Here is a 19,777-nt window from a genome sequence, read left to right as displayed (position 1 = left end):
ACCAATGGTAAGATTTCTTCACAAGTCAAATCCACTACGCCATCGATTATGCTAATAGCAGATATAGATGTACAAAACACAAAGCGAAATGGGAATATGTAAGAGGGCTAAACTTGAATAATAGGAATATTTGATCGACCATCCTAGTGCATCATAAGACACACCAGTAATGGAACAAAATGACACAGACTGTGCCACAAAACATGTAATCACAAGTAGAGCTAGCTCTTCATAATTTGCTTCCTCCTACACAAGTATGACAAGGCCAACTTATCCAAATTAAGAAGCCGCAAAAAGCGAATTTTAAAATGCCATACTAAAAGCAAAGAATCCAAAACCCACACCTTGAAAAATGATGATGCTTAATGCCATCAAAATTCAAATCCACCATTCTCACAAATATCCACATATGTATCCTTGTAATTGTGACAAGTTCATCCATTCTCTGAAACTTAATGGTAGTTGCACAAACCTGGAGCAGCAACAGTTGCACTGACAGAGAAGCCAGAGGTGTTCGGAGCTCGTAAAGAAGACACTCGTGCATGGCTTGCAAATAGTGTGCTTGCAAATAGTGTGCGGCCAACATGCTAGCCTGAAGAGAAAAAAATATGCATTATACCTAGTCCCGCCTAAGACCTCCAAATGCTTGTGTAGCCATGTACCCTTGCTCTTGTATTGTGTTGCTAAAATCGTTGAAACTTGGTGCATGCTTTGAGCTGCAAAACCACTATTGAGATGTCCCCTTTATTGGATCTCGAAAAGAAACTTAGAAATTAGGAATAAATGAAGCACACCAAACATTTGCTATCAACATCTGACTCAAAAGCTCAACATGAATAGGGTAACTTGGTGCTCACCTTCACGTTTGTATTTTTGCCTTTTCAAACCTGAGTCGTTCCCTAAAGTTTATGTTCTGGAGTACTGCAGCGCATTGTACGTAAGGACATGGTAGAGAGTTGGGGAATTGAACCCCATTGTCATTTGGAAATGAAAAAACCAAGCTCTCTTGGGGCCCTTGTTATACATCCCAACTCTTTCTTCCTGCAAAAACCTTCATAAGAACCTCTGTAAGAGGTCAGCATAGGGAGAACATGGGCATAAGAGCCTCTGTAGGAAAGCCATGAACAGTTGGTGCAGGCAAAGCATGCTATGTAGGTTGTCATCTACAATTGATGCAAAGAAAGCTATGGGCTATCACTACTGGCAGAAAATAAGCATGGGGCCATGGGCTACCATTGCATGGCCTACTGCAAGAAAGCGAGCATGTTGCCACCGTTGCATGACCTACATCAAGACAATGAGCATGGCTACCACCATTGCATGACCTGCATGGGGCCATGGGATGCTACTGCATGACCTGTTGCAAGAAAACAGGCATGGGCTGCCTGCACATAAAAAAACATCACATGCATCTATGGACGTCAAATGCGAGCATGGCCCAAACTACAATAAAAGCTCCATCTCAAGGGGTCAACCTGGAATACTAGAGGCAACTCCACAAAAGCTCAAAAACAAGAGAAAATATTGTGCCAACCTTAGTTTGGAGGGTGCAACCTTAGATTGGAGAGAGCCATCAAGAGAAGAGAAGAGCTACTTTAGTGACCTCGAGACTAACACCTAAGAGGAGTCATGACATAGCAACGATTTGATGAAGACCTCCAACAATGGGCACGAATCAGTTTTATGGTGAGGAAGATGTGTGTGTGTGTGTGTGTGTGTGTGTGTGTGTGTGTGTGTGTGTGTGTGTGTGTGTGTGTGTGTGTGTGTGTGTGTGAGAGAGAGAGAGAGAGAGAGAGAGAGAGAAATGAAATGAAATGTTATATTAACGTCTTCAAAAGGCCAAAATGACCTATGGACCAAAAAGTTACAATTGGTGAATCTGATACCATGTCTGAGTATGGAAATTACAAAGTTACAAAGTTACCAAGTTACAAAGAGCTAACGCTACCACTACCACTAAAACACTAAGGAGAAAGGAAATAAGGGGGGGAGGGCGGGGGCTTGTGGGTTCATATGAAATCTCTCATCGGTTGCTGTCGGATCTCATCGACCTCCTCCATTGTCAGAACTCTGGTTGGGCGTCTTGCATGTCGAGCTAGAGTGATCTGTATCTTCTGTTGCAACCTTCGTCGGTAGTGGGAGACCCCCCGAGGTCGTCGACGTCTGGATCTGCCAAGTTCAGTGGCTCTGTCAAGCAGTGTACCTCTAGTATGAGTAGGCTCTGAGATCTGCTGCAATGACTGCTCCGTTGGCTCTCCTCTATCTGGTGTAAAGAACTCTGTGATTCATCTCTGAGACTGTCTTTCCCCTGATGTCCTCAGCAAGTTCTCCCTAAGTTTGCGTAGCTCTAGCAGGAACAATCCGAGACACTTCTGATCCTTGTATCTCATGACTCTAGAAAAAGGTCCGAACCCTTCTCTAAACAGGCAGTGAAAGCGGCCGCGTATCTCATAGTATGCCGGGCAGTGACATGTGTAGTGCAGCTCTGTCTATGGCTCTAGGTTACATAGGTGACATATCCTGGCTCCTGCCGGTACTCCTCAAAATCGGCCAATCTCGATCTGGAGCTGATGTGAGGATGTGAGTATCTGTCCAATAGCGCATCTTATCCCATGGGACAAGTGTGTATCCATGTATGCTGGCCTAGTCACAAAGCCATCCTCCATGAGTTGGAGAAGGTGCTCTCTGTAGAAGGCCATCTTCGTGCCCAACTCCCGTGTCGGCTGTATCCATGTGCTCCTAGTGTTTAGCTGAATCAAATCCTGGCGTATGAGCCTGGTGATCTCGGTCCGTGTGAGAGACAAGGAGGGTACATCCAAGGAGTATTGAAGCGGAGGTAATCTATCCATGTTGAGACCATGCGGCTAAAACCATGATGTCATCTGTCCATACCAACATGCTGTATCACCTTGTAGAGCTAGTTGTCGAGATGACTCCAGGGCAAGCCGAGCGTATCTGTCTGTGGGGAGATCCCATAGACCGTGCATAAAGGAGGCTGATCTCGTCAATGCCTCTACTACAAGGGGGGGGGGGGGGGGGGGGGGGGGGGTGGCGGCTAGCTCGGCTCGGATAATCTCATGTGGTACTGAGGCCTTAGCCCGAATCATCCGAGCGATCATAGAGACCAGAGGCCTCTCCATACATCTCCATCCATCTGTGTTGCCTGATCTCCCATGGTGGTCTACTGAGGGTCCCCATACCTGAACTCCATAGAGCATAGTTGGAGTCACTAGAGTGTTAAAGAGCCAAAGCTTTGTTCGCGGTTTCTGAAACTGAACCTGCGAACACATCCTCTCCAGTCCTCCCAGAGCTGCATATGCTCTCGTCAGTCTAGTCTCTGATGCTCTCCTTAGTGAAAACACCAGTCCACTGAAGACTACCCCAAGATAGGTATATGCATCTGTGTACTCCACAGTCTCCTGGCCATACATAAATGCGGGTGCCGACCTCCTGACCCACTGTGGTGTGGTGTTGAACACCATAACCTTGGTTTTCCCCAGATTGACCGACAATCCACTATCACGAGAAAATGTATGCAGAGCATCCAAATGACTTTGCATCCCCTCTGGGGAGTCTGAAATAGGCACAATATCATCAGCATAGAGTAACAGCGGAATCCATGTCCCTGCTAGTTGAGCCCCCCTGTCCCCCTGCCGCTCTACATAGTCTGAAAACTCATCCACATATATCCCAAAAAGAGTCGGGGATAGGGGGCATCCCTGCTTTACTCCAATAGTGGAGTGGACCATGTCAGACATTAGCTCAATGGTGCGTACCTGCCCCATCACTGTCTTGTATAGAGCCAGAATACCCCATATCAGCTCTGTAGGCACACCCATGTCCTGTAGTCTATGTATAAGTCTGGATCCCGGCACTGTGTCAAAAGCTTTGCGGAAATCCACAAAGCTACAATAGATTCTCTTGCCATGTTGTCTACCCTCCTCAATAATAGCTCTGAGTGTTAGAATCTGGTCAAGAGTGGAGAAACCTCTCCTAAAACCTACTTGCCCTGGTGCTCTTATTCCCTCTCGCTCTGCCCATCTACTCACCTCCTGCTCAAGAACGGATGCATACAACCTAGCTAATGTGTGGCCAACCATGATGGTGCGATTATTTGCGGGAATCATGGGATCTCCTGACTTGAACATAGGCACAATCGTAGAGATACTCCAAGTTTCCGGGAAGCCTTCATACATGGCTTGATTAAACATCATAGCCAGGAGCTCTGCCAGCATATCCCTGGCATGGATGAAGTGCTCTGCTACCAGACCATCACGATGATGTGCTCTCCTTGTCTTCATCCTGTCAATGGATTTCCTTACTCTCTCGGCAGTAAAGAAAGAACATGTCTCTAGTGGGTCTGGCAAAGGTGGTTGCCCTGATGCTGTGTAGAGCGATGTGGCATATTCCCCCCATGTCTCAGTGGAGGTGACCGCGGGCGATGGTGAATGCTCGTGGAATAGCCTCCATGCTTCGCCTGAGTCCTGACTTATAAATAGCTGGTATAGATCTTGCTCTAGCTGAGATAGATAGGCCCTTTTCTTTTGTCGCACTAGGCGGCGAAAGATAATCCGTGATTGTCTATGTGTGGTAATACCCGTGAGCACTTCCCTCTGTAGTTTGATCCTCGTCTCTCTGCACTCCTCATCATACCAACTGTTCTAGGGCATGTTCCTAGATCGTCTCTGTGTGGGCTGGCTGTGGGGGTATGCCTCCGATGCTGCATCATGGAGCGTCTCTGTCAATATTTGAGTGAGTTCATCTGGTGACCGTCCTGGCTCCTGGGTGCATAGCTGCCTGTATATCTCATCCATATACACAGAATCCGTCTCCCTCATGAAGGTATACCGAGTTTGTGTGGGGACCTCTCCTAATGGAGTTGTGATGAACTGAAAGGTCAGGGTGAAAGACACGATAGCATGATCAACTGCTACTCCAACTGGCCTAGTGCTCACCATGAAATCCTGAAAGAAAGGAATGAGACCTGGCTAGGCCATAACATAATCCACTGTGCTGGCACCATGTCGGTGTGGAAAGCAAGTAAAACCTCCAGCTGTCGAAAATCTTTGTAGGCCATTCACAATGGCCAATCTGTGTGCGGTTCCCATATCTATCAAGTATCTGCCATATTCATTGTATTCCTCATCTTGTGATAGTCAGCATAGATCCATTTCTGTGATGTGCAGCTCCCTAAGAATCTCTTTGGAAGTATCATAAAATATTGTCTGGTGGTGGGCAGTCCTAGCATTGAAATCCCCTAGTATGATAATGTCACCATCCTTGGAAAACCTAAAAGAAAGGAATGAGACCTGGATGGGCCATAACATAATCCACTGTGCTGGCACCATGTCGGTGTGGAAAGCAAGTAAAACCTCCAGCTGTCGAAAACCTTTGTAGGCCATTCACAATGGACAATCTGTGTGCGGTTCCCATATCTATCAAGTATCTGCCATATTCATTGTATTCCTCGTCTTGTGATAGTCTGCATAGATCCATCTCTGTGACGTGCAGCTCCCTAAGCATCTCTTCGGAAGTATCATAAAATATTGTTTAGTGGTGGGCAGTCCTAGCATTGAAATTCCCTAGTATGATAATGTCACCATCCTTGGAAAACTCCCATATGTCACTATCCAAAATAGCAAAGGGGGATTGTCCTCTAGGTGATGCGTATACTGACGTACTAGGAGGAAAGTAACGAATAGCAATGTAGAGGTATCTGCCCGTCTCTGCCCTGAGTCTCCCACATGTACCTAGCATGTTCATCCTTGCGTGCTATATATATCATTGGCTGCAGTTCCTCCTTGAATAGAACTGCCACTCCCCCTGAGCCCCGTCCTCGATGCTCCAATCTGGTCTCCTGTCTGTCTGCAGGCTGTCTCCCATCTATATCCGCTCACCTGTGGCATGGATTGTCCCGGTGCTTGATGCGTCTCAGAGTAGAAAATGATGTCTCTCCCCGTGAAGCTATCCTCAAAGGCCCCTACATCAAGACGGAGTGACCCATTACAATTCCAAGTTGCCATCTTTAGTGTGGTCCCATAGGTCGCACCGTCATGCGGGGCGTCGCTCCAATATCACCACCTTTCCATCCCTGTAAAAAGCAATCTTCCCCTTTTCTCTTGCTGCTCTTATTACCGGCATTACTTCTTGCATATGAGCAATCTGCGAGAGGGTGAGGTCATCTCCAAGAAAGACACCCGTCTTCTTTAGAGTCGCTCTCTTCTTCAAGAAGTCTTTCTTCGCTTCCATGGAGGGGAAGCGGAGAATGAGTGCCAGAGAGAGAGAGAGAGAGAGAGAGAGAGAGAGAGAGAGAGAGAGAGAGAGAGAGAGAGAGAGAGAGAGAGAGAGAGAGAGAGAGAGAGAGAGAGAGAGAGAGAGAGGAGGGGTGTATTTGGACTGCACACTACCCTCACATGAGTCTCAGTGTAGCGAGCCATCCCTTGATAGTGAGCATAGCTCATGCTCAAAGAACATGGCGACCTTAGCCTTCCAGAGCCCATTAATGATCATTATAATTTCTCATATAAAATCCCCAAGCAATGAAGCCCTTAAAAGTAGAGAGAGAGAGAGAGAGAGAGAGAGAGAGAGAGAGAGAGAGAGAGAGAGAGAGAGACTTAGTTAGTTTGAACTTTGAAGCTTCTAGAATGTGTGCTTGCTAGTCTACATCTAGTCTACAATGGTTATAAATACTAAGCTTTAGGCTGCCTGGCACAGGTTACAATCATTGGACCACATAGGGATAATCCTTCATTGGACATCTCCGATTTGTTCTATATTGATATCTTAAACTTTTAATCCTTGCATAAAAATTGGAATAGTAGTTTCTAAACCTTTGAAACTATTGTTCTCACACATATACCCTCTTTTTTTTTTTTTTTTAGTGATGGTGTTGATCTCGACAAAACGTTCAATTTCTTTTATAACTCCTAACTTCACAGGTCCATTGTAACTGTTTACATGTTTTCTGTGTGCAGACGAGCGACCGAGCGAGCAATGATGGGAGCTGGGTCGATCCACGGCTTCCGTCAGTGACAGCAGGACATGGGCAATCGTCGTCTCGCGTTGCCACACGCGAAGAATCATGACTATGGTCATCCCCCAACACAGACTCTCCTCGGTCCAGCGATGATGCCTATCCATCATTCTGCACGTACACATTTTTCCCCTGTCAGATCTTCAGAGCAACTGCCATGCCCTCGGTATCACACATTTGCAGATTCTCAGCAGATGCCCTGCGTGCCTGGCAGAAACTCAAAAGCATCTCATGAATCGTCAGGTACTATGTTGCATGGCTAATTATCAAAGTGGCCTCCACACTGTCTCCCCTAACCGTCCTATAACTCCAATGATACCTCTCCACGTCCGTCTCCGGCGTAAGCAAGTTCAGTCCTGGATATGCTTACCCTGGAGGTGGCACTTAGCACCTTGGAGCAGTCTCCGGACATCCCTTCCATAGATTCCTTGATTCATGTCCTACAGCAATGCAGGAAAACACAGACAGCCACATCCTCCAAGCGTGTGCAGTTGTTGATTCATAGCCATGGGTTGGAAGCTCATGTTGCTCTTGGGAATCACCTTGTGCCAGTCCTTGTTGATTGTGGATGTATTCATGCTGCCCAGCAAGCCTTTTACAGGTTATCTCATCACGGTGAACATTCTTGGACATCTCTCATACAAGGGTATAGTGAGTGTAACGAGGCTTCCTACAACCCTCTCAGCTTGCTCCAGGCAATGCAGGCGGAATCTGCCGAAGCTACTAGCTACACTTTTCTAGCCTTATTAAAGATATGCATGCAGTGGGGCTCTGCAGAAGATGGCCAACAGCTACATGTGGAGATTGCCAAAGAGGGCTTTGAAAATGGCCCTTATGTTGGCAGTGCCTTAGTAGGTATGTATGCTAAGTTTGGAGCACTTTTAGAAGCCCGAGATATTTTTGATAGTCTAGTAGTTCGAGACGTCGTTCTGTGGACCTCACTGATAACACAGTATTTGGAAAATGGGTTTCCAGAGGAAGCTTTGCATTGTTCAGAAGAGATGGAGGAGGATGGGGTATCAATAGATGCCATCTTGTCTGTCTGCATTGTCAAGGCTTGTGGCAGTGTTGGAGCTTCAGACAAGGGTCGGGAAATGCATGCTATGACAGTCAAGAAGGGTTTTGAAGGAGATCTTTTTGTTGGAAACTCTTTGATAGATATGTACTCCAAATGCAACTGTCTAGGGGAAGCCTTGCAGGTATTTGACAAGCTACCGACACGAGATGTGGTCTCATGGAATTCATTAATATCCGCCTATTCTGAACTTGGTTCGGGGGAGGAGGTGCTCACGTGTTTGGAGAAAATGAGGATGGAAGGCATGCTTCCTAATAGTATAACTCTTCTGTGTACTTTCCAAGCTCTTAGCATCATGAAAGAAAGGAGCCTCCTTCATTCATTACACTCTGAGATTGTGAAGGGGGGCATTGATATGGATTTGTTTGTTGGCAACGGTTTACTAGACTCTTATTCAAAATGTGGTCTACTGACAGAAGCGCAAAATGTTTTCGACAACCTTCCCTCCAAGGATGTTGTATCCTGGACATCAATGTTGGGAGGCTTTTCTGAGCAAGGGCTTTACAAAGAGGCATTTGTTTGCTTAGAACAGATGCAACTTGAGGGTATATCGGTAGATGCAGTTGCTCTTGTCTGCATGCTAAAGCTTTGTTCTAACATTGGGGCTTTAGAGAGTGGTCTAAAACTACATGCACTTGCTGTCATAGATGGGTTTGAGAATGACTCAGCCGTTGGCAATAGTTTGATAGACCTGTATGCAAATTGCAATATTTTGATAGAAGCACAAGAAACATTTGATGATCTTCGAGTTCAAACTGTGGTCTCCTGGAATGCTCTGCTGGCGGGATATGCTGAGGAAGGTTTAGGGGATGAAACCTTGGACTGTTTGGAAGCGATGAAGTCAAAGAGGGTGTCCCCCAATGTTGTTACATATGTTTGTAGCTTGCAAGGATGTGGCAGCATTGGGGCTTTGGACAGAGGCCAAGGTCTACATATGGAGCTCACAAAAAGGGGTTATGATAGTGAGCTTCTGGTTGGCAATGTACTTGTGGATCTTTACTCAAAATGTGGGTCCCTTGGTGATGCAGTTTATGTTTTTGATGACCTGCAGGACCAAAACGTGGTTTCATGGGTGGCATTGTTGTCGGGCTATGTGGAGAATGGATTTTGTTTAGAGGCCCTCGATTGTTTCGATCGAATGAAAGCCGATGGTGTGTTTCCAAATGCTCTTGCATACGTTTACATTCTAAAGGCATGTAGTAAGTTGAGAGCAATTGATGAGGGGCAAGCAATGCATTCGGACATTGTAGTAAACGAGCTCGAGACAGATCAATTTGTCGTGATTACTTTGGTGAACCTGTATGCCAAGTGTGGTTCATATATAGAGGCACAGGAATTGTTTGACTCTTCACCTACACACGATACAGCATCATGGAATGCATTACTCACAGGGTTTGCGGAGTATGGGCTTAGTGAGGCAGTCCTAGAAAGTTTTGCTGAGATGGAGTGTGAGGGAGTCTGTCCAGATGCAGTAACATTTGTTTGCTGCTTGAAAGCTTGTAGCCAAACAGATTCTCTTAACTGTGGCCAGCTTTTACATCTAGAGATTGTCAAGGACTGCCTGGAAATAGGCACTTCTTTAGGCCATGCATTGATTGATATGTATGGGAAGTTCGGCTTTTTCCAGGATGCAGAGGATGTATTCGAAGAAATGTCCATCAAGACAATTGTCACATGGAATGCTTTGCTCGCTTGCTATGATGGTCTGGGGCTTGTCGAAGAAGTTTTGAGTTGCTTTGAGAACTTGCAAAATTTAGGGTTGTCTGCAAATGCTTCCACTTATGCCTGCCACTTGAGAGCATGCACGAAAATAGGAGCTGTGGATAGGGGTCAGCAGTCACATGTTGCCCTTATCATTGATGGTCATGAAGAGGATGGTTTGGTCTCTAGTTCTTTAGTTGACTTGTATGCAAGGTGTGGCTTGTTCGAAGAGGCTAAAGACATTTTGTGCGAACAGCCTGTGAAAGAGACAGTACTGTGGAATGGCTTACTCTTGGGCTACTCAAAACATGGGTGCAGTGAGGATGTACTTAAGTTTTTCGAAAGAATGCGCACTGAGAACCTCTCTACAGATGCGGTGACTTACATGTACAGTTTGAAAGCTTGCACCACCCTAGGAGCCATAGAGAAAGGTAAGGAACTGCACACAATGATTGCTCAAGAGGAGTACGAGACCGAAAGCGCTGTTGGCAATTCATTGGTGGATATGTATGCCAAGTGTGGCTTTCTTCTGGAAGCGCAAGAAGTGTTTGATAACCTTCTGGTTAGAGATGTGGTCTCATGGAGTGCACTAATTTCAGGGTATGCATGCCAGGGAGACTTTAGGCATGTTTCTTATCTATTTGAGAGGATGAGAAAGGAAGGGACACAACCAGATGAGGTTCTATTGTTGAGGCTTCTTTCAGCATGCAGTCATGCAGGGCTTGTGGAGAGCGGCCAGGACTACTTTGAAACTGCTGGCAAAGAGTATGACATGGTGATAACTGTGGAACATGTCAATTGTATGATGGACCTCCTAAGCCGTGCAGGTCAGCTGGATGAATCCATTGCCATGACTGAAAGAGTTCCATATGAGCCTGATGTTGTAACATGGACTACTATGTTGGGGGCTTGTAGGAAGTGGGGAAATTTGGAACTTGGTTGGCAAGCATTTCAGGGTGCTGCAAATCTTGATGACAATGAGGCAACACCATTCGTACTTTTGTCTAATATGTATGCAGGTAATATACCTGGTATGCCGACAGTTTTTATCTAATTCCACAGGAAACAGAATGGCAATTGGAGCTTGTTGGAAATGAGGTGGTACCCGTTTCTATAGTAGGTGACTTGAAGTTGGTTTCCAGGCACAACCCACCCTGTTTGGCCTTTGCAGAGCAGCATGCAGACAAACCTGCAGGATGTCTTCTACCGTTACCGTGTTATTGGTTGTGTGACATTTTATACGAAGTTAGAAGTACCAGTTATGTGGAAAGATCGGTTGAGCTTGTGGATCTTGTGAAGTAAGGGTTGTTGCAAGGGCCTTCCTTTGCATCTCCAAAAGTTCTTGTGTAATCTTTACTAGCTTCTGATACGCTTTCAACTTAGCTGTTTCTAGCTGCCGACTTAACGGATTGCTGTTGAACGATGCCTTAATTTGGAGAACTCTTGAGAAAGGGCCAGGGCTTTGTATTCTATGTGCATACATACACTTATTTGCATGAATGGGCATTCTCATTGTTGCATGACGATGCATACCCGCCTCTGGTTATCACTGGGCATTCCTGTCTTAGGAGGGTTGCTGTGGTATTTTTATGCTTGAGCCAGCATTGGTGGCTCAAATGAAGAAAAGTTCAACCCAAAAGGAATGGAAAACAAATATAAGCTTAAAAGTTATTCTTGCAATAGATTGCATTGGCAACCTATTGCCTGCTATAAAATGTACCAATAAAAACCATTTCCTCTCTTGAAGAGACAAAAAATAGGCTATATAGTAAAGGTTTCTCTTCTGGACTGCTATCACTCATTTTCTCATGTTGGGAATTGCCAAGTTTTCCAAGGAAAAAAAGCAATAAAATACAAAATACAATCATGGCAAGTAGAAGTCGTCACGTGGTGCTATAATCCGACTTCCAAAGTGAAAGGAAGGCTTGCCACCAGTCCTCTCCTAGATAAGAGCCTATGGCCTCATAACCTTCTTTTGGGTGCGTTGCCAGGGAATGAGTGAAGAACAAAGCCTAGGATGGTGCATGTTGGTTGAAGGCTCACATGCTACATCTCCACGAGCTGTAACCAAAGCTCAATCAAATCGAGGCCAGCTCATTCACCCACTCATGATTGAAGAGCAAGGTCTTGAGACCAAAATCTTTCCACTCTATTGGGTCAAAATAGCTCTATTGCTTGAGAAGAAGAAGAAGAAGAAGAAGAGAGAATTTTTAATGTCGTGGGAAACTATCCCAAGAGACCTCAAAGATCTATCCAACGAGAGTTGAACTCAAGACTACACTTTTCTAAAGAAGAATGTAAAGCCCAAGTAAGGATAACACACTATTTGTGCATTGGGCTTTATTGTTGACCTACACCATGACACTTCATTTTTACATTTTGGATGTTTTGTAAGATCTTCAAGTTTTTCGAAATGGGGAGGACCTAAATGGGCCAAAAGAAATTTATTGCTTGAGAGAAAAAGGCGGCAATTGCAAACATTTGCATAAACACTCAATCTAATGAGTGTTAAACCATGCAACAAAATTCAAATTGTAGTTACATTCGGTGTCATGCAAAATTTTAAACCAGTATGTTCAATTTGACCACAATCGACACTTACTACCATAATTTGAAGTACACTTTTCTGAAGAAGAATGTAAAGCCCAAGTAAGGATGACACAATTTTTATGCATTGGAAGTCTTGTCTCTGAAATGAGAGAAATCTCCCAATGGACTTTTGAACTCCTACACCACGACCCTTCATTTGTACATTTTCGATGTTTTGCAAAATTTAACGAGGATGTTCAATTTGACAACAATTGACACTTCCTACCATAATTTGCTTATGTACTGAGGTCATATGAATGAATTCCACAAGTGCCAATTCAAAGAGCTACTCAAAATTTTGTGTTATTTTTATCATAGTTCAAAGAGAGAGTAGAACAACTAGGTTTGAGAGAGCTCTAAAGTAGCACTAAGAAATTTGCAGATATAGTATCAATACCTATTCGTATCTAAACTAGGTTTGAGAGAGCTCTAAAGTAGCATTAAGAAATTTATAGATAATATAGGTTTTTTTTCTTAAAAGACACCCTAAAACATGATCTATGATGGGTACAAACAACTTGCCTTGAATTATGGTAGCATATACATGAGATGTACATAAAATCATGGAATGTCATTCTTTTAAGCTACCATCACTATCAAAATATGCACTCCATGTGGTCAATTCATAAGAGGATTTGGCTCTAGGATTTTGACCATTTCCTCTTTGAGTTAGAAGATGTCAATCTATGTGTATGAACTTTGTTTCCAAGACTTGGCTTTCTCCACAACCTTCATTTCCTTTGTACATCTTGGGCTATGTAGAGGAGGGGTGGGTCTGCCTTCTCTCTCTACAAATTGTTCTTAGCTTTTCAAGCTAAGAGTGTGGTACTTTAGTGTTGTCATTATTACTATGATGCCAATATCTATTTTAGTATGTTGGTGGTCCATCACTAAATGTTATCGTGCCATTTCAAAATGTATCGATGTCATAAATGTGTATACTCCACATATCTTTGTTAGGTCCTTTTCTCAATCAACAGGTGCTATGTTGTGGGAATGCATTATGTCTATCCTATTTTTAACACCAAAATGCAGTTAGAAAGGCAGTGCACAAGAATTAATGGAAGAATGGTAAAGCCTTCTCTCCTCATCTTTAGCCTTGCTCCTCACCACTAATGCCAACTTGTTTATGTTATAGTGAAACTTTGGAGCATTATGAGCCCCTTTAGACAATAGTTCTCTTGTGGAACTCCAATTGCATGATTCCTTGGCTAGAAAGCTGGTAGCCCATGCAAGCAAAATCGAATTTTTCTTTGTCATTTTCCACATGTGCCTCAAGCATTGGTGTTGCGAAAAAAACTAGAAATTCTCCTTTTACAATCCTCCCCTTGAGGTTTGGACTAGGACAATACACTGAAGATTCTTATATCCACTAAGGATGACACAATATCCACACAGGATGTCAATACATATCCACTAAGGATGACAAGAGATGGTATCCACACATGATGACAAAAAATCCTCCCCTTGAAGTAGAAATCTTTGTCTATGTTTCTTGAAACACGCCTGTCCTGCCCCCTTTTTTCTTCATTTCATTCTTTGAGTCTTCTAGCCGCACCTTGTTGGTGCCAATGATGTTGATGTGGCCAGAGTGTGGCCATAGTCTTCTCTTGAGCTTTATTGAAAACAAGTACAATGCAAAAAACCACTGATGCAAAAACTAACATGGATGTGAATGCTATTGCTGCCAATTTTCCTCCCCTTGAGGTGGATTCTTGAATTTCCCCATGGTGCCTTGGAGCGGTCTTTGCACTTGGAGGCTCCAAGGCTAGTGTCTGGAACTCCGTACTTTATTTTTCCTTGAGTGCATGAAAATATGGATGCAAGAATTTGTACAAGATGCAAAAATAAAATTTGTGTGAAATCATGTAAATTAAGTGTATAACACATGGAAACTTCATGATAATCCTTTGCTCCTCCCCTCGAGCTTGAGCTCATCACAGATGCCTTAATAGGCATGGCATACATAACATAATGTTGTGCTTGGTTGCAAATTTTGAAGCTAATTGCGAGAGAGAGAGAGAGAGAGAGAGAGAGAGAGAGAGAGAGAGAGAGAGAGAGAGAGAGAGAGAGAGAGAGAAAGTTCCTTTTTTGTGAATCTCCTCTTCATCGGAGTGAAGCCCCTCTTCACAAATGGTGGAAAGGCTTGATGAGGAATTGCTTTGAAGTAGTCAAATGAAGCCTTTTGAAGTTCTTTGGTCACGTTTGAATGCTTGCCTTGAGAAGCCTCTTGAGTTTCAGTAGGTAGTGTGAAGCCTCTCAAGCATGAGTAGTCTTGGATAGCTTTAGCCCTCTTGACAAGTGTTGCTTAATTATTTTCTACAGGTGGTATCCATGGGAAACTCCAATTGTGTGGCTAGCCTTGGACTTGAAGCTCTTGCTCGTGGAAATAAGGTTTTGGAGGTTTTTTTGGCTTGTATGGCGTGTTGGGCCACAGGATGAGGGAAGGGGAAGGCGGGGGGGGGGGGGGGGCACTCTGTGGCGGACACAAAATTGGATTTGAATTCAACTGAGCGCTACGAGCTTGGCATCTGTCGGATGGTTGTTCAAGAAAGGAGCACCGATCACACTTAATAGCACACCCGAGTGGTCCGTTGGAAGGTGAGACTCGCAGTTGGCCGTCCACAACCGTTTGGACCCGAATTTCTCAATGAATTGCAGTTGATTACTCATTGAAGTTCAGCCAACGGGCGCCCAAAATTGGGGGTTTTCTTGGCTTGTTGTGTGTGTACCAACCTTTGGTCAACTCCTATAATTAGGAGGTTCTTCACATGGGTTTGGCAGGAAAATTACACACACACACACGCACACACCTATTCTTAGTGTGTGTATACACACCCAAACTTTGCATCTATCCACCAAGTTTTTGTAGATAATTAAAAGATAAATTAAGAGTTTTTTGTAGCGATTAATTTAGCAATTAACTCCCAACCCTTGAGCTACAATGAGCATGGATAGGATCAAATGAAAGCCTTTGATGAGCACTTGCTCCACATACTCATAATGCAATGAATTGCGGCTTAAGAAGAAAGCTAGTTGTGAAGCAAAAACACTAAATGCAAACGCAAAAATGGATACTAATCCTCTCCCTAATCAAGCCTACCTAGCCATGTTGGGTAGTGGCCTCTTGGTTGTGCCAAGGACATGCCCATGCATAGCTAGATTAGGGATTGATTAGTGAGAGATGCAACTAGTTATGGAGAATGCCAATGGACCGTAATGATTATTGGCTCATTTATCTTAGGTCAAAGTATTTAAATGGTCATCACAATGAGATCAATTCCTATCAAAATAAAATGATTAAGATGGATTCTTCCTTGTCCTTGATAAGGCCTTATTAACTAGAACTCCCAATAGAGTAGGTCGAAGGTAGCGGCAATCCCTCTCTCTCTCTCTCTCTCTCTCTCTCTCTCTCTCTCTCTCTCTCTCTCTCACTCACACACACACACACACACACACACACACACACACACACACACACAAACGTAAAGCTCTTTTAATTTAGCCTTCATTGAGAAAAGCTCATTTTTGGGCCTTTTAAGGGTCCACATCATCAAAGCTGCACAAAAGAGAGCAACCTGGTAAACCCCTCTAAATATTGCTTAGAACCCCCACATTATGAACTATCATTGGAAAGCTCTTGAAAAATGGATTATAAAGAGCCAAGATCCGAAACGTTTGGATGAGCTTTATATAACAAATTCCATTTTTTTCAATTAGCTAGTTTTTGTTACCATTACAGTAATCTAAAATCACCTTTTTCTAGATCTATATGAAGGCAATGTCTGATACATGCATGCTATATATCAATAAATACCATTTGAAGATTAGATTCTAAATATCCATCCTCTATAAAATTTGGATCTTATTTGCAAAAAGTTATCGGTCCCCACATTTTGAAAGCTTGCCACATTAGCAATTTCTTACAATGCCCAAAAATGAGCTCAAAATTTCCCTAATGCACATATTTTTGCACACTTAGATAGTTGCATATGGCTTCAATTAAGAAACATGCATGCCAATCATCTGATGTAGAGCTGATAACACTTTTGCTAGGCCTAGAGGGAGATATAGGATGACATTGGAGGAAAACCGACGTGAATAATGAAAAGCAACTAGGATATTCGATTTGAGTATCACAGTTTCAATGGCCAAGAATGATGTAGATGTAGCATTGATGTACAGGTTGAAGGACTTCTTGAAGAAGAACTTCAGTCTTCTTAGAGAAGGAATGTGTAGCTAGCATGTGCTCTGTAGAAAGGGTGGAATAGTATATCACCTTCATTTTTAGATGGTAGTTACAATTATTTCATTATCTATTATAGTAGTGAATTAAAAAAACAAAACATACTTAGGTTGGAACATAGCCATTCATGCAGGCGCAAATATCCTTTGTAGGATGCTAAAGAAAAAGAACATGTACACATTTCATAGGATGATAGAATACTACCTTAAGGATTTAGATGAACCCCACTAGGACAACATTGCACACAATATGATAGCTGACAACATAAACAAGGGAGTAGAGATCTATAAGCAATACCGAGCCTATAGAATAAAAAATAGGATTTGTTTGACCCTTGATAGCATTATTTTTTATCAAGCCTTTGTTACTAGAAAGTTAGTATACAACATCCCTTAAAATGGTAAAAATTAGGAAATACTACTTGTCATCAGCATGGGTCACTCCTCAAAAGGGTTGTGGTATGCCTTATGAAGAAAAACAGAGAACTCTGGAAATGTATGGTGTTCCCTGTTCCATAAAACTCACCAAGATACAATATCGGTGATCACTCTTAACCTTTTCCTATTGGACCGACAAGCTCGGCCAATGACTCAAAAAAATGTAATGTCCGTGGATGTTCCAGCGCCTATTTGCCAAGGTCAGCACCAAGTGATAGGTGGCGTTGGGTAGTCCCCAAGCCTCATATTCGCCTGGTGTTGACTTCACTGCCGCCTATCATGTCTTCGTCACTAAGGTCAACACCAAGAGATAGGTGGCATTGGGCACTCCGCAAGCCTCCTATTCGCCTAGTATTGACTCTACTGCCTCTTGTAATGTCTTTAACCCCAAGGTCAACACCAAGTGATAGGTGGCATTGGGCAGTACCCAAGCCTCCTATCCGCCCAGTATTGGCTCACTATTCCTCTGCATGAATTGTAATTACCTCACCGAAAGGGTCTCCATCGTCTGTTACACCAAGGTCAACACCGAGCAATAGGTGGCATTGGGCAGTCCCCAAGCCTCCTATTCGCCCAGTGTTGACTCGCTGTCTGACTTGTTGGTTAACATGCCCTCCTTCCTGATCTAGATTCCATCCTCGGAATCTATTGAGTTGAAGATCGTTGTCAAGGTGGAAAAGCATTTGAGATGAATGTCCTTAGTTTTTGAGATGATGGAAAAGCATTTGAGATGAATGTCCCCAGGCTCATCACACTAGTAAACTCCCTTTATAATACTTAAGCTAAAGGTCAATAGGGACTAAGCCCACTAGAAAGCCCTAGTACTTTTCACACAATGCTACCTAAATCGGATTAATAACCTAAGTAACCATTGATAATTAGGAAAGCATTTCCCATGGTATTAAGAGAAGATCTCTAACGCCTAGCTTGGTCAAACTAGATTGGTCGGACTGCTTGATTTTTAAACCTAGACAAGCGATTATGACAAAAAATTACATTGAATTTAATGTTTGATATTAAGCAAATGTGCTAGATATTATGCTACCAATCACAGTTAAAGCAGATAAACCTGGATGCAAAAAAATAAGGGGCAATTCCAATGGGCAAGAATCACCTGTTTGTGTTGATGATCGTGTTTGATTTGAAGTGTGAACGAGAGAAAGATTCTATGAAGGTCCAAATCGTAACAATAGCAACACCTTCCTGTACACACTAGGAAACACAAAGAATACCTCTAGGAGGCACATCAGTGGGAAAAGGTACCAACGCTTATTGAACACAATTAAAAAACATAAGGAACCCTAATCTAGTTATTTTCACTCCCCCTAGAGAGTCAAGGGAATAGGATATTGTAGAGATTGGGGGGAAACCCTAAGGCTAAACCCATATTCTCGTCGTCGAGAAAAACAAAGCCATCATCCGTGAGACCATATGTGCCATCCATATAATCATGTAAATTTTCTTCATCATCAGAGGCACCAATGTTTACTAAGAAGGTCACTAGACACCTATAGTCATCTTGGTCAAAAGGATAGGCTTGTGCAATGGGAGATACGCTCTCTACTAAGTATGGATCAGTCGTGGTCAAGAGACGTATCAGCCATTCTAACTCCTCGAAATTCCTCTCACATGCTAGCGTACCTACCAAATCCCATTCACAGGCAAGCACCAGAAAGACCATGTGAAACATTTGTGAAAAGTAACGAGGGTACCTCTCACCCAAGGCAGGAGGGGATGAATCTAGCGTACTAGCCATATATGTACAAGAAAATAGATGATGGTTAGAGTGCAAATATTACAAGGGTAGTGTTCTTGTGCATAATGTGTTTTTATGATTTTGTGTTATGGCTCTTGCTCTTTTACTTTTTTCTCTTGTTTTTGTGAGTATAAGGCTATATATATTCCCTAAGATTGGAGATTAAGAGGTCAGGGAGGAAGGTTGAGAGGGAAGCAAGTGAATGATGGATGTCAGCAAACACTCCCCCCTTCCTTGGGCAGATCATACCTTTTGGAATGATGTCGTCACCCTTTGAAACCAGTTGTTCCAAGTTGTTATAGGTGAAGGCTTTAACCAATAGTTTTTGACCGCCCTATGCGTTTCATCTAGTTGCAAGGGTGGTAAGGTACTCTCCCATGATTTTATTTGCAACATTGTTGTAGGTGGTGAACTTACAACGGGAGGTGCAAACTCTTTCTTGCTTGTATGGATATGTACAATGGTAGGTGGAGGTTGTGTCAAAGCTTCTATTTCTGTATAGGAACTACACGAAGAGCAAGAAGCTTATTTGATTTCCCTGTTCCTGAGCTAGGTGGAACAAATCGTCCTTTCTTTGGTACCCAAACTAGCTCTGGAGCAGGTGTGTAGCATTCCGTGATTTTTTCCTTTCCGTAATTTCTAATTTGTTTTAGAGCTACAGGATTGGGCGCACATGGGTCAGGTGACAGGTAAGAACACAATCTACGTTTTGGCACCCAGATTTGGTCATTTCCTTGATAGTAGCCTTGGGCTTCCAATAGTCTTTTAGGAATCCAACACAACGTTTCCTTATATTTCTTGGGTCTGATGGGACATCTCTTACCAGGCTCCTGTTTTTTAGCACTGGCTATGGTTGCTATAGAAGCTTTAGGGACCCACTTGTATGTTTTCTTTGTTATATTGGGATGGGTCTTGTGTGTCTCAAGCTTTATTTCAACTA

General features: G+C 43.3%; 1 protein-coding gene across 1 annotated transcript; it reads left to right on the top strand.

The window, feature by feature from the left end:
• Positions 1 to 6,923: 6,923 nt before the first annotated feature.
• LOC147421262 (pentatricopeptide repeat-containing protein At2g39620-like) lies at positions 6,924 to 11,593 on the top strand. The gene is made up of 2 exons (XM_086504005.1): positions 6,924 to 10,828; positions 10,879 to 11,593. The coding sequence occupies exons 1-2, from the start codon at positions 7,396 to 7,398 to the stop codon at positions 11,109 to 11,111; spliced, it is 3,666 nt and encodes a 1,221-aa protein (XP_086360131.1). The 5' UTR covers positions 6,924 to 7,395; the 3' UTR covers positions 11,112 to 11,593.
• The last annotated feature ends 8,184 nt before the right edge of the window (positions 11,594 to 19,777 follow it).

This window comes from Adiantum capillus-veneris, chromosome 28 (genome assembly GCF_014529385.1).
Source record: "Adiantum capillus-veneris isolate H3 chromosome 28, ASM1452938v2, whole genome shotgun sequence".
Classification (NCBI taxonomy): domain Eukaryota; kingdom Viridiplantae; phylum Streptophyta; class Polypodiopsida; order Polypodiales; family Pteridaceae; genus Adiantum; species Adiantum capillus-veneris.
Note: the sequence above shows the minus strand (reverse complement) of the source record. Positions and strands in the feature narration are given on the sequence as shown.

Bases quoted from the DNA above. Each gene is read 5' to 3' on its own strand.
- LOC147421262 (XM_086504005.1), top strand. From the start codon at position 7,396: ATGCTTACCCTGGAGGTGGCACTTAGCACCTTGGAGCAGTCTCCGGAC. The intron at 10,829-10,878 runs GTAATATACCTG...CACAGGAAACAG, and splicing joins TTTGTCTAATATGTATGCAG to AATGGCAATTGGAGCTTGTT.